This window comes from Corythoichthys intestinalis, chromosome 19 (genome assembly GCF_030265065.1).
Source record: "Corythoichthys intestinalis isolate RoL2023-P3 chromosome 19, ASM3026506v1, whole genome shotgun sequence".
In the NCBI taxonomy this organism is placed as follows: domain Eukaryota; kingdom Metazoa; phylum Chordata; class Actinopteri; order Syngnathiformes; family Syngnathidae; genus Corythoichthys; species Corythoichthys intestinalis.
In genome coordinates, this window is record NC_080413.1 from 20,840,135 (window position 1) to 20,854,584 (window position 14,450).

General features: G+C 37.5%; 1 protein-coding gene across 1 annotated transcript; it reads right to left on the reverse strand.

Annotated features, from left to right (window-relative positions):
• Positions 1-4,742: 4,742 nt before the first annotated feature.
• Positions 4,743-10,138, reverse strand: LOC130907683 (potassium voltage-gated channel subfamily F member 1-like). The gene is made up of 2 exons (XM_057823048.1): positions 9,309-10,138; positions 4,743-6,911 (listed from the first exon to the last, which is right to left on the reverse strand). The coding sequence occupies exons 1-2, from the start codon at positions 9,966-9,968 to the stop codon at positions 6,132-6,134; spliced, it is 1,440 nt and encodes a 479-aa protein (XP_057679031.1). The 5' UTR covers positions 9,969-10,138; the 3' UTR covers positions 4,743-6,131.
• Between the last annotated feature and the right edge of the window lie 4,312 nt (positions 10,139-14,450).

Below are 14,450 nucleotides of genomic sequence, written 5' to 3' on the forward strand. Positions count from 1 at the left end.
CCACTGGAATCTTATCTACAGTTTGCAAAAAATACATTTCTGTCAGCTTTTAGTCCAAATAAAAAGTATAATTTTACATGTTAAAACTAAAATCTCTAATTGCACTTTAAAAACCATTGTTACATACTCACAGTCAACTTAATGAACAAATCAGTCCAGGAGACACAGTTGCATGTCCTGTAGCCAAAACAAGCATGCAAGCTCCCAGTGTCAGTTTTACTGGGCTCAGGTTAGGTTGGCTGTGGGGAATTGTGGGTCACGGCCTTTTAAAAATTCCAGTACGCTGGATGGAGTTTATATCTGATGCCTCATAGTCACGCCGCAGATGAAAATGACAGTGACAGACACAACGTGAACAGCTGTGAGCTTGGACTAGACAAAACAGCACTGCTGAGGAGGTCTCAGAGTTTTGATCACTCACTGGGCACTTTATGAGGTACATTAACAGGGTCATACACAAGACTACAATTTTATTTTAATGGAAAGTCATTACAGCATACTGTATATTCAATATCCTTAATATCCAGCTCGGAAGCAGTATATGCCGCAGAGTTCCATAAATGCGAGGTCAGAGACAACCAAGAATGCCTCACCACACATCTAATGGACATATGCTAGGCTTTTAATACTTACTTTTTACTTTCTCCATTTTACCAGATATAAACGGTTATAAAAAGAAAGAGTACAGTGGACACAAAATGAATTCATTTCCAGGTACAAGTCAAGCTATAATGTATGATGTTGTGGCCTATTTTCTCGCCCCTCCACACTTTCCATTAGGACATGAAAACAAACAGAGTAACGTTAGGATTTATACAGAAGAAGAATAAGGCTCACAAATAAGGTTTGTAACAAAGCAGTATCTAGAAAAGGGCTGAACACACCTGTTGAAATGCTTGGTTATTGTACTGTATTATACAAGTAGCGTACATATCAAAAAGAGAGCAATATCATGCCTATTTTCACATGACTTATAAGTTGGATTTGGGAATTTTGATAAAAAGGTATAATCTCGATTTTCAAATTTTGCAAAATCACTTGAAATGTCCCAAATGTACAGTAAGTGGGTGAATGTGTTTAGGACCAGTAACACCATGTAGACCAAGGGTGTCCATTATGTCATTTGACCAGTTGATCGCAACGCTAGTATAGGTAGCTTGCAGCATCAAAAAAAAAAAAAAAAAAAAAAAAAGAAGAAAGAAAGAAAGAAAAAAAGAAATATGTAGTATTATAGTTAGTATATATATGGCGGAAAACACAGACAAGGCTGAAAAAGCAGTTTCTGCTCTTGCACCCCTCTTTAAAATAAGCAGCTGTAATTTAAGCCCAACGAACTGTTGTGTTTGATAGAACAATATGCTGCCATGGCAGTTTCATGGCGCATTAAGCCCCAGAACTATTTGTAATTTGTCCGTTTTACCCTGGAGACCCCCGTTTACAGACACCGCGCAATCGCTTTTGTTTCAACCCAGCCGTAAAAAGAAGGTAAGTAATTATATTTATTATACGAAATATCTATCATTTTTTAGCTTAGAATCATTAATTGATGTCTAATTTTTAGTTTAAAAAAACAAACAAAATTATTCACTTGCATAGTTTAAACTCTTAAACAAATTAAGTCACAATGAAAAAACTAGTGTCTGTAAATCGGTCACAGATATCTACCTCATTACTATCGTTTATTGTATTTTTTATTTTATTTTTTTGTTACAGTCGCATTTTCCCCGATATTTTAGATGATAAATAATCGATCCAGACAAAGGGGGGGGGGGGGGGGGGGGGACGCTTTAAAACGGTAATTTGTAAAAGAAAATCTCGAACACTCCTTGATGTCTGCGATTTCGGCATTGCGACCCTTGTTATATTACCATGTTTCACCCATAAAATCCCCAAAAAGTCCGGCTGTGGCCATTCACAGCTGTGTTTTGACACTCGGTGAGACAAGCTACACTGAGTTTTTAGATCGAAACAAGGTAAGTACGCGATAATATCTCGTTAAAATCATGGTGTCTTAAATTACGCTCTCACCTCGAGTTAGGATTTAGGGGTTTGATTTCTTTTTTTTTCCTTTTTTTTTAAAAAGCCCTCCTGTTCAAAATTTTTCTTCACCCCAAATTGAGATTTTAACCTTTCCATTGATACATGCATATAGGACAATTTTGAAATTTGGCCAAATTGGGGATCTCAGAGCAGAATATCAAGTCACCTGTTTTCCACCATATATATATTTTTAATGCACATTTTAATTATGTTGTGTGGGCAACATAACCTCATATGTTGCTCACACAGCAAAATTAACTATGGTCATTTTATTTATTTATTTATTTCTGACCCCCCACGGTCCCACCCGCCCTTTACCAGCTGTTAAGGTAGATCACGGGAGTTTGTCTCCTTGAACATATCTTGGAGCAGGAAACAATGAGCACCCCTGATATAGACTATGTCAACATGGAGGGAAGTGTTAAGTTCCAAATAGCAGTCAAGAAAACACCACTAGAACATCTGCCGTTTTTTTGTGGTTAATCAATTCAAAAACCTTTTTTTGTTTCATCATGGCACTTGCATGTTGAACCCTATATATTTTTATTCTCCCTCTTGAAAAAAATCTGTTATTTTTCAATTGAGTTGTACAGGTTGGCGCAAAAAAGCTTTGAAATGATATAGCTTACGAAAATCTTTTAAGACCATAAGAACCTGGCACTTAAACAGCTGGTGTTTAGATTTTTTCTAGCCATTCTAAATGTTCATCTGTTCCGTCAGTCACAATTCATTTCAATGTCACAATCCATTATTCTTTCAAATTACAAAGACACAGCTCACTGGGTCAATATAAGCATGATATACCTATAAATCCAGTCCACTTTTTAGCCTTATTTGAACTTTTAAGGCAGGAGTGGGCAAAGTATTACCTACAGTCCACAGTTGGCTCACACTGTAATTTAATCTGACAAATTGAACACTTCCATGATGAAAGGTCTTGTAATATATTTGCCATTCATTTAGCTGTTTGACGTATAAAATGTGAGTTACATTCTTTTTTTTTCCCCATTTGGTGGGTTGCTGACCTGGCCCATTTGTCCAATTTAAAAATTAAAAGTAGACTTTGAGTTCTAAAGTTTTCCGCTCCACACATCGCACCCTTCATATGTATTTGTATTGTGTATTATGTACTTTAGCCAGTTACCGTAATTTTCGGACTATAAGGCGCACCTGACTATCAGCTGCCACCCACCTAGTTTGACACGAAAACGGCATTTGTTCATAGATAAGCCGCACCGGACTATAAGTCGCAGCTGTCCCAGTTGTATTATGGGAAATTTTAACCAAAAGATATTAACCGGTAACACTTTGACAGCAGCGTCATAAGACTGTCATAATTATGACACTGTCATGAGCATTAATGATGTCATGCCTTGAGTTGTTTTGTTAGGATTTTGCCCTAGTGTTTCTTGTCCATGTGATTCTCCATTGATTTCACCTGTTGCAGCCTGTTCTTTGTGTCTTGACCAATCCGCTGCCGCTTGTATCAACCACCTGTGTCTCATTGTCTCGTTACCCCATGTCTGTATTTAAGTTCCCCATGTGCTGGCGTTCTTGTTCGGTCATTGTCATAGGCGGAGTTTGACTTTTGGGCCAGGGGGGCACAACATGTTGATGACCCCAAAATGTAGTGTCGGCAATAAAATTAACTTACAAGAATATTTATAATAAGTTGGAAATGAGCATTTTTTTGTTTCCCATCATATTTGAGGGAAAATTCTAAATCAGGCTGCTTAGGACAGCTGTAATTTTCGCCAAGATCGTCATCCATTGAAAATGGTACGCCCGCCGGGGTCATGTCATTGTAGTTATCCCAGTCAAAAATAGTATGCCCTGGGCGGAGCCATACAGAGGTAAATTTGAGTCTTTATTATTTGATTTAAAAAAACGTGTTTGAAAGCAAAAATAAATTTGAAACTCAAAAAAATTCATTTCAAAGCTATTTTTCTTTGATTTTTTTTTTTTTTTTTTGATTGAAGTCTTTTTTTTTCTTCTTATTTTTCATTGAAGCAACTTTTTTGATTGAAGTACTGTTGTTTCGCGTTTGGGCCACATTTTGGCTAGGACAATTGTGTCTTTATTATTCAATCAAAAAATAAGTTGCTTCAAACAACAAAAAATATATTTTCAAATGAAAAATCACCTCAATAAAAAAAAAAAATAAAAAAATTCAATCATAGAAAAAAAAGTTTTTCAACGCAAAAAAATATTTGAGACTCAAATATTTGCATTTGAACACTTAATTTTTAATTTAAAAAGTTTTCTTTGAATTTAGAAATGCTTTTTGTGTTTTGGCCATATTATGGGTAGGACATTTGTGTCTAAATCCTTTAATCCCCAAAAAAGTTGCTTCAGTCAAGAAAACTATTTTCAAAAAAAGAAAAAAAAATCATTTGAAAAATGAAATTGCCCTCCCCTAATTTTTTATTTTATTTTTTTAATAACATGCAAAGCAAATGACCGTCTAAGGTGCTAGTCACATAATCTGTTCGAAAAATAATTATAACCAATATTACCACATATTTTTTGTTCATTTCATTCATTTTTGTTGTTTGCTTTATTGCGTTACAACTTTTATATATATATATATATATATATATATATATATATATATATATATATATATATATATATATATATATATATATATATATATATATATATATATATATATATATATATATATAAATAGGAAAGTCAATTACATGTAATGACACTTTTCAGCCACCAGGAGGGGCCTGCCCCCCCCTTAAACTCCGCTTATGGTCATTGTCAACATAGTGTCTTTCCAAGCGTCTGTTCTCAGTGTATGTCTGTGCCCCACAGTAAATTTCATACCCAGTCTTTTGTTTGAGTTGGGTTAGTTTGGTTGAGTTTTGTTACTTCAAAAGGATTGAACGTCTATAGTCGTCAGTGGCAGCCAATGCCAGGCAATGAGTAATTTTGGGCCATTTAAGGTCATTTACCTGTTGATTTTCAGTTACTTACTGTTGATTTTGGGGTATTTTATGGGTCACTCGCTGTTTATTTTGCGTTACAGAACAGGAAGTGAACTAAGAATCACCCAGATGAAGAAGCAGTGACTCAAACTCAACAGGAAATGATCTGTAAATGCCCTAAAATGAACAGAAAGTGACCTGTAAATGCCCTGAAAATCGGACCGAATGACTGTGAATGCTATGGTTTTGAATGAACGAACGTTACCATTCTAAATGGATTGGTCGTCGAGCACCGTCAATGGCTGCCTTTTTTTTTTTTTTTTTTTTTAATTGACACCTTTTTAAAACGATATCTCGATTCCTGACAGGAACATATCGATAACCTTTTGGGATACAAAGTATCACAATACATCACCATTTCGATATTTTGTCACACCCCTAATCAAAGCTTTTATGAGTTTATCACCACCCTGCCATGCTGCCTTTGCGTTTTTGCCGCTCTTGGTTTCCCTGCGTTTGGGTCCTCCATGCCTTACTCTGACAAATGAATGCTTATGACAGATGTCATTACGTGTCATCCGGCAAATTATCTCACCTTTGAATGGATGTAAAAGATCCGGACTGGACATAAATGGAGTTGGTGATATAATTTGTTGGATGACACTTAATGACATGTCATGAGCATTTATTAATGCCACTGACAGTATCATGTCATAATTATGACGGTCTTATGAAAGTCTTATGATGCCGCAGTCAATTCAAGTGTTACCTATTAACCCAAATAACAAATAAGCTGCACTGGACTATAAGCCGCAGGATTCAAAATGAGGGGAAAAAGTAGCGGTTTATCGTCCGAAAATTACAGAATATGTTTGGAATGGTGCCTGTTGCGGTTCTGACGTTTTTGGACCATTACTTCTTTGACAACACTGGAAAATTTACAGTGAGGATTCAATTTGCTACCCACTGTTCCTCTGTACAAATAAAACGCATAATCCAGTGAACTGATCATTTTGCTGTGGCCTCTTAATTATTTCCTGATAATTTTTTGGTCATCCCAAAGATAGCGGAGCAAGTGGGTGAATGCTCTTCTTTGTAAGACCCAACATTTCTGCAATTGTATCCCTAATAATAAACTATCCCATGAAGTGTTCAATGCTTAGTTTTAGTGGTGCTCTCCAAACTGTCACTAGTGTTGGGGTCTCGGGTGGACCCTCCTCCCCTGCGGGGACTTTTCAGGAGTGCCATTAGGGTGTTTCTATCTCCACAGACGTGTTTGTGTGTAGTGCCATCCTGGTCGGAACGCAAGGCCATCAGTTCGATCTCGTGTTTGGCGGCCGTTTCCAGAACCTGCTGCTTATTATAGAACAGGACAAAATTGTTGATGATGGGATGGATGGGCAAGGCTATGGCAATCACGCCGCAAAGAAAGCTGATGGCGGCATTGCACCGGCCCAAAGTGGTCTTGGGGTACACGTCGCCATAACCCACGGTGGTCATGGTGATCACAGCCCACCAGAAAGACTGTGGGATGCTGGTGAACAGGGTCTCCGGGTGGTTTTGCTCCATAGTGTAGCCCAGCGCGGAGAACAGGAACACACCCACACCCATGTACATGAGGAGCAACCCGAGCTCTTTCAAGCTGCTCTTCAGGGCATTAGTGAGGGTCTGGAGTCCCGACGAATGGCGCGCCAACTTGAAGATACGAGCGATGCGCATGATACGTAGGGCCTGCACTGCCTGCTGCACGTTGGCCAGCTCCATCACCCCCGCACCCAGCGAAGTAAGAAGAAGGACCACGAAGAAAGGCATAATGGCCATAAAGTCTACCACATTCATGAAGGCCAGCACAAACTTGACTTTGTTGGGGGACGACACGAGGCGCAAGATGTACTCGATAGTGAACCAGCCGATGCACACCGTCTCAATGCACTGGAAAAAAATTAAAAGGCTGTTTTAAGTACATTTTTACATGAGTTAAATTAAAAAATGTGGTTTCCCACTCAAATATGTTTACAGTAGTTTTCTTTCACTGGAAGTTTCTCTCCTTAAACCAAAGCAAAAGTAATAGTTGAATAGATTTTGTACTCGTAAGACTAAAGAGAAATGTAAAGGGACTAAAATCTGTAAAATCTGTAATATCTCTAAAATATTGTATTTTATGAGTGCTTGGGATTAGGGCTGCAGCTATCTATTATTTTAGTAGCCGATTAATCTATCAACTTGTTCGTTTGAACAATGGAGTGATCGGACGAGGAGCATTTAATGTGTTGAGTTAATTTTAGGAGAAAACAAAGGCTCGCTAAGAAGATTGCACTTTCAAACGAGCATTAAATGCGTGTTTCTTCATACTATGCAGAAATACACTTTCATTTAACAATAAATTAAAATACCTGAGGTTAGCCTCAAAGAGTATAAAAAATAAATAAATGGGGATCTAAGTACAACAAAAGAACAATTGGCTAACATGCATATCAAAACTCCGCAAGGTTAAATGCTATAAAATGCTTTTTTTTTTTTTTTTTTTTTTTTTTAGCTGTGTTAATAAAAAATTGTTCAAACACCTATTCCCACAAAAAAAAAACACAGCTAAATATACTTCTAAACTAAATTATGAATGCAAAAAAAAAAACATATTAGCAAGCAAAAATGTATTTTAGTCATGACAGGGAGCAGTTGGATTCAGCCATGTTAACTGAGTGATGTCTTATTCACTGTTGCCACAGGAAGGTAGTGTATCCACCCAAATTAAGAAAACTAAACGCAAACATTTTCAAAACAAACCATTACAACGCCACTCTAATTAAATTAATACTCGAAGCAGCAAAATTTCATTTGAAGCTTTTTTTCTAATCGAATTACTCGAGTTGCAGTATTACTTGGGATGGTGGTGCACTTGTGCCTCGAAAAATGAATGGTTTGACTAACGAGTTTTTCAAAATTAGGCCGTAGTTCTGATTAATGTTTTGCTTTGACTTGCAAGCGAAATGTTAAGATAAGAGAGCAGTATGGTGGTAGTAAATTTCATGTAACTCACTTGATTAGGTGTGGACAAATAGCAACTCATCATTTCTCACAGGTAATGCTGCAACAACTAATCAAATAAATCGATTAATAAACTAGTTGCCAACTAATTTGATAACCGATTTTTGCCGGCGGTTATGAGCAGTCCCGTTTGGGTCCTTGTTTGTGTGTAATGTGAGGCTGCGCCAGTGATTAGAGCAAGAGAGAGAGAGTTCACTGCTACCGTCAGGTTGGGTTGCTTATTCAATAACACTGTATTACAAAGTGTCGAGAGTTAACTTTTGTGTTGTTGGCTCCAGTGTGTCTCCGTCAGAGGTGAGTAAATGAAGTCAATTGTAGAGTTTGTATTCTCTGTTGATGAAACGTTACTACTTAGCACAGAGCGCTAATTTAGTTAGAGATTATGCTAATCAGTGTCTTAAGTGTCCGTTTGTATTGTATTTTGGACAAGCATTTTAGCACTTAAATTACTGTTAGAGAGTAAAGTTGCCTCATTTTTTTTTTTTTTTAATAAAGGAACCACACACATAAACCCATTCATATGACAGTCACCTTTCAACACAAACTCCAATTCAAACTTTAAATTGTCATACACGAGAGTGTGCTTTGAAATTGGATTTGGATTGTATTTAAGAACAACTTTTTCATTAAAAAAAACGATTCATTACAGTCTGCCTTCTCCTCATTCGAATTTTTTTGCCTACTTTTGTTACCTACCTTTGTTTAAAGAAAATAAACGATCATTTACACAACTTATGTCACCGCTTTGCCCAAAAGAAAATACTGTCAACTTTTGTCTGATTTGTGTACTGAGAAATTATTTTTATATTTTATACTCAGAACCTTTATTAAAAAGTTTTATGTGCTTAAAATACTACAGTTGTAGACTACAGTTAAGTCAAAAAGCTGTCATAAAATATTATTTTTGAAGGAAATAGTTCCATTATGTCTTCATTGTTACTTACAACATGCCTAAAACAAATTCAAGTTAAATTGTGAAGGTAATTGAAAAAAGTGATTTATGCAATTACTCCACTAATCATTTAACTAATTGTCCGATTAATTGAATATAAGTTAGTTGCAGCCCTACTCACAGGCATATATTCTTTATCCTCTGTGAATAACGATTACGTTACAGCGCCCTCTTAGGTCATAAGGGTTGTGAAATGCTTCTTTGATAGTATCTGCGTGATTGTATTACACTGCCCTCCTCTGTCCAGGTTACATATACCAGAGTTGAATATTTTGGGGTTTAAAATAATTTGAGACCAGCTAAAATTTTGGGATTGTTTTTTTGTGTGTGACCTCTAAAGTTGGGTTGTCCATGAGGTTCCCCTCTTCGTCCTCCACCTGCAGGTCCGGTATGGTGCTGACACACATAACCACAGATGACACAAGGATGAACACGAAGGAGAGGATGGCAATGATGTGAGCGGGCACAGAAGACTCAGGCTTCTCCATGAGCCTCCACAAGCACGTCTGGATGCGCTGCCAGCCCATTGCTCTCGGATCTCCTTCCCGATCCACCAGAATGGTCCTCACCTTCTCAGCAATCTCCTCCAGCTCGTCCTCCACTTCCCTCAAGTTACTCTTGCAGCATTCATCCAAAAAATCCGAATCAATTTTCCAGAAGTCCATCTCCTTCATGAAGCAGATTGGGCAGATGCCTCGCTTCATGTGGATCTCTCCGTAGTAATAAAGCTCTGAGACGCACTTGAATGCGTCTGGATCCCTGTCGAAATAAAATTCTCCCTTTTCAGGGTCGTAGTCATCACACAGAGAAGAGATGTCCTCCGTGGGAAGGGGGGGCACTGAATTCACCAGTTCGGCCAGGCGAGTGTCCGGGAAGCGGTTGAGAACGTCCCGACAAAATACCTGTTTCACTCCGCCGATGTTCACCACAATTTCCGGCTCTTCGCTGTCTCCAGAGCCGCTCCTGTACCGGCTCCTGTGGGTTCCCCACATTGTGCTAAAGTGAAAGTCTTCAAATTGTTGTCCGAGTCAAATTTAAGTGTTGATTAGTTTAAATAAATGGATGGAGGAAAATGCTTTAGCTGCGGTTGAAGTGTCCTTGCTGTCATGCGGTGTCGTTTGGCAGCTCTGACAGTGAACAAAGTTCTATTTGAAACGCGCGTCTCGTCAAGCACAACATAATCAAACAAACAATTTCCGCTAAATCAAGAAAGTAAGAGTTGAACTTTTACTTCGAAGGTTTTCACCGGTTAGACAATCTCAATAGATTACACGGTAGCTAAACACCGTATTCATGTATGTCATTACTGTATGATCATTATTATTATTATTAGTAGTAGTAGTAGTAGTAGTGTACAATAACGTTTATTCAACAGTGTTTTTTTTTAATTTACGATACAAATACAGTATTATACTGCACAGTTGGTGTTGTATGTGTTTGTATTTGGTTATATTTTGCTTTGGTTTATTCCATCTTCTTTTTCAGGTCAGTATTTCCAATGAGAATCAGTTAACTCTTTTACCCCAAAGCAGTGGTTCCTTAACCTTGCTAAAGGTTAAGAACCCTACGAGTTTCACAGGAGCATTAACCCAACCCTTAGGAATTTCAAAATAAAACCATTTTCTTTACGAATTCAAATCCTAGAAAGCTAACATCTAAGTGAATTCCTGTTCAAATTTCTTCAAATATACAACAAATAATTTTGCCTTTTTCTGTTGATTTTTATGTTTGAAAATGAAATGAAACTCATTTATTTTCACACTGTTCCTTTTTTTTTGTTTTGTTTTCTGGTCTACATTCAGATTTTAACGTCGCATCCTTACATCACATACTATTTTCATGATGTGAAATGATGCTTTTTTTTTTTATCATTAAAATTATCTACACAGGTCACGCTGTCTTTAGGACTGTTATACTCAGAGGTGGGTAGAGAAGTAAAAAATTTGACTCAAGTAAGAGTAGTGCAACTTACGAATAATATTATTCAAGTAAAAGTAGTTCAATGAAAAATGTACTCAAGTACAAGTAAAAAAGCATTTGGTGAAAAGAGTACACAAGTAATGAGTAACATGGTGAGTAACTGCTTATATTCATTTCATTCATTTTCCATGCCGCTTTTCCTCACGGGGGTCGCGGAGGTGCTGGAGCCTATCCCAGCCAACTACGGGCAGTAGGCAGGGGACACCCTGAACTGGTTGCCAGCCAATCGCAGCTTATATTTTTTTGGATTTTTTTATTAAACAATGATATTTTTCTCTGAGCACAAAGTTATCTATATGGACTGTTTTCATAATAGGGGCTCCATAATATAATCACAATAAGCCAAATAAATAAATAAATCATAGAATTCCGACGAGAGAAAAAAAAAAAACATAAATGCAGCATTATTCGTCCAAAGAGCAGGACTGCCCTCTGGTGGTGGAGAAAAATAGTTCCTTGTTGGAATAGGGGAGCGTTCCTTCATAATTAGTATTTTGAAATTAACAGGATCATATCTCCAGTTTTCTGTGGTCAATCGGTGCCAGATAAAAACTGGGAGAGAGGTTAAAATCTGCGCTTTTGAGAAATGTTGAGGGCAGCGCTCTATACAAAATACTTTATTTTATATTTTTTACGGTGCTTTAAAGACACCACATGATTGAACAGGCTGGCGAAAAGCTCGAACAGCAAGCTTGGGTCTGATTGGTGTAATGGAGTCATGTGGTTATTGTTGCGACTTCTCATTGGTGAAATCGGTAGAGCTAACCCGGTAATACTTTTAAGGATGCTCAAATTGTCCCCACCCACTTTTAAGCGACCTTATTTGCATAATATAATGACTTCAGTTTAAGGGTGTAACGGTACATGTATTTGTATTGAACCGTTTCAGTACGGGGTGCTCGGTTCGGAACGGAGGCGTACCGAACGAGTTTCTGACGTAACGTAACCCTTACTTTTTGAGGCTGTGAGGCGATCGGGTTACAGTTTCTTTGTGTAGATTATATTTACTCTGTCTTCTCTACTATAATGAGGACCAACACAGTAGGACAGTATATAACTCAGAAACGTCAACGGTGCGACAACGTGACCGCCGCGAGAACGCAGTGAAACGCGGGCGTTCAAGTCAATCAGCCAATGCACACCAGTCGCAGTGCGGCCGTGTGTTAGACACATCCCAGAAGCTGCTCAACGCGACACACGCGAAAAGAAGAGTTTATTATTTGACGCCAGACACGACCCTCCTGCATCAATACTACTAGCTAGGATCGGGCAGACCGGAAGTCACTCATGTAAAAATACGTTGGATCAGGTTGATTTTCAAACTAATATGCAATCGTAACCCACTTTTTGAGTCCGTCAGGTCTCGTGAGTGGTAGATCGGGGCACAGTTGACTTGTCTTTGTTGATTTACTGCTGTCTTCTCTGCTATAATAATAACTAACACGGCTCCGTTTCAATACAAAACCCTCCTACCACAACAAAACAAGTAGGAACTAATATGCACATAGGAACAAAAGTTATACAACATAAAATATACAATATAAATGAATACTACATCACATTTGTACAATATAAACACATAATAAAATAAGCAATAGCCCATTTAAATAAAATAAATTTAAATAAACTAAAACACCTGTAATTAAATAATAAGAATAATACACAGATCCGCTTACACAATTAAATTTATTAAATTCTGTGTGGCGCTTTAACTTGAGAAAATCCACCAATAAAGCTTTTGAAAACCGTTCATAAGAAAAAAATGATTCATTGAGGCATTTCATTTGTAAAATACATGTTAAAATCTTTGTCATTGGGATTGCTTTTCTCTTAAGCACAGGACTTCTTTTTTCTTCTTTCTTTTAGAAAGAAAGCTGACCAATACGCGGGGTCTGAAAGGCAAATTGTTGTTGGATTATTATCTTTAAATACCCACTACTTTTTGAGCAGAATTCTAGCTTTGTATAGGCTAATGTTCCTACTTTTGAAAGCACAAAAGTGTGTAATAAACAACTAGCACATTTATATTTTGCATTTTGTTTTCTTACTGTACCGAAAGTGAATCGAACCGTGACCTCAAAACCGAGGTATTTACCGAACCGAGATTTTTGTGTACCGTTACACCCCTACTTCAGTTATATAGGTAATTTAGATTAATTCATTTGTCTTCCTATATATTGTAAGGATAGAATTAACTCTACCATTATTAAGTGAATTACAGTACTTTAATTATGTTCAAACTTACACTGACCCCTTTTCACTTGCTGAATGTGGCACTCCACCCCCCCCTCCAAACGCACGTTTGATTGGCTGATGACTTGAGCTGCCCCCCCACACACACACGCATTCACACCGACAGAAATACAACATGCCGCCTCCTCCGCCCCCTTCAAAGATGATTTTTTTTCTACCAGGAGCAGCCACTGTATGTAATGTAAAAATACGTCAATGTTGTGGAGATGGAGGGCACACCACTAATTTTGCAACTGAAAGTCCGACCTATATCAGAGTTAGCATAACATTAATCTGTGTGAATTTTTCGAACTCGAGGAGGAAGCTGCTTTGAGAGAAATATCCTCAACTATTTTTGAGAAAAATTATCATATTAAGATGTTATAAATTTGCAGTGTGAACGTAAGTATAAATCAATAGAGATTTATTTTTGCATTAATCATTTAGCCTATCCATTAACTAGGGTCATATTGGTGAGAAATGTAGCCCTGACCCCCGTTCACCCAATCTGTTCAATGTCCCGCCCCCAGCAAAAAGTGTACATGCAGGTTATGCTGCTATATCGTCCCTACCAATATTGAGACCAAACTTTGGCTCAATCACAGGAGACATAGTGGAATATTGCATATTGTTGTTGTCCCTCAGTTTTTGCCATAACATGATGAAAACTTAAAATCCATCCATGGATTTTTACATAAATATGTGTCTTTCAAGAGTGCGAATATTAAATGCTAATTAAATAAGGAATCATAATATATATTCTCCATTTTATTCAAAGCCAATCAAAAGGAAGTTCTTTCACAAGCTTTGGTTATTTGTCTCCATCTAGAGGCGACATTAGACTGTGAACAGAGACACTCAAAGGTTGGATTTATTGTATAATCTTGTTATTCGCACAAAACAATAAGAAGAATCAGTTTGACGAAATTAATACATTTAAAAAGGTCATTTGTTATGACAATTATGGAGAATGACGTGTTATGGAAATTGATTTGTGCTTGTACCATTCCAATTCTTCATCATCTCTGTTATGAATTATAATGTTCTGGATAGTTAATTATGTCGCCACTCCTTCGTGTTTAGTTTAAAGCACGACGTTAGGGTGTTTTTACAATAATAAAAACAAACCAAAAACTCGTCATGACTTTTGCCGGCGCGTCGCTTCCCTCAAAACCTTACACGGCGCCTTACGATTGGTCGACCACCCGGAACTACATGTTTCAGCCAATAGGCGTTCGCGAGCTTGTTATACTCCTTGAGTT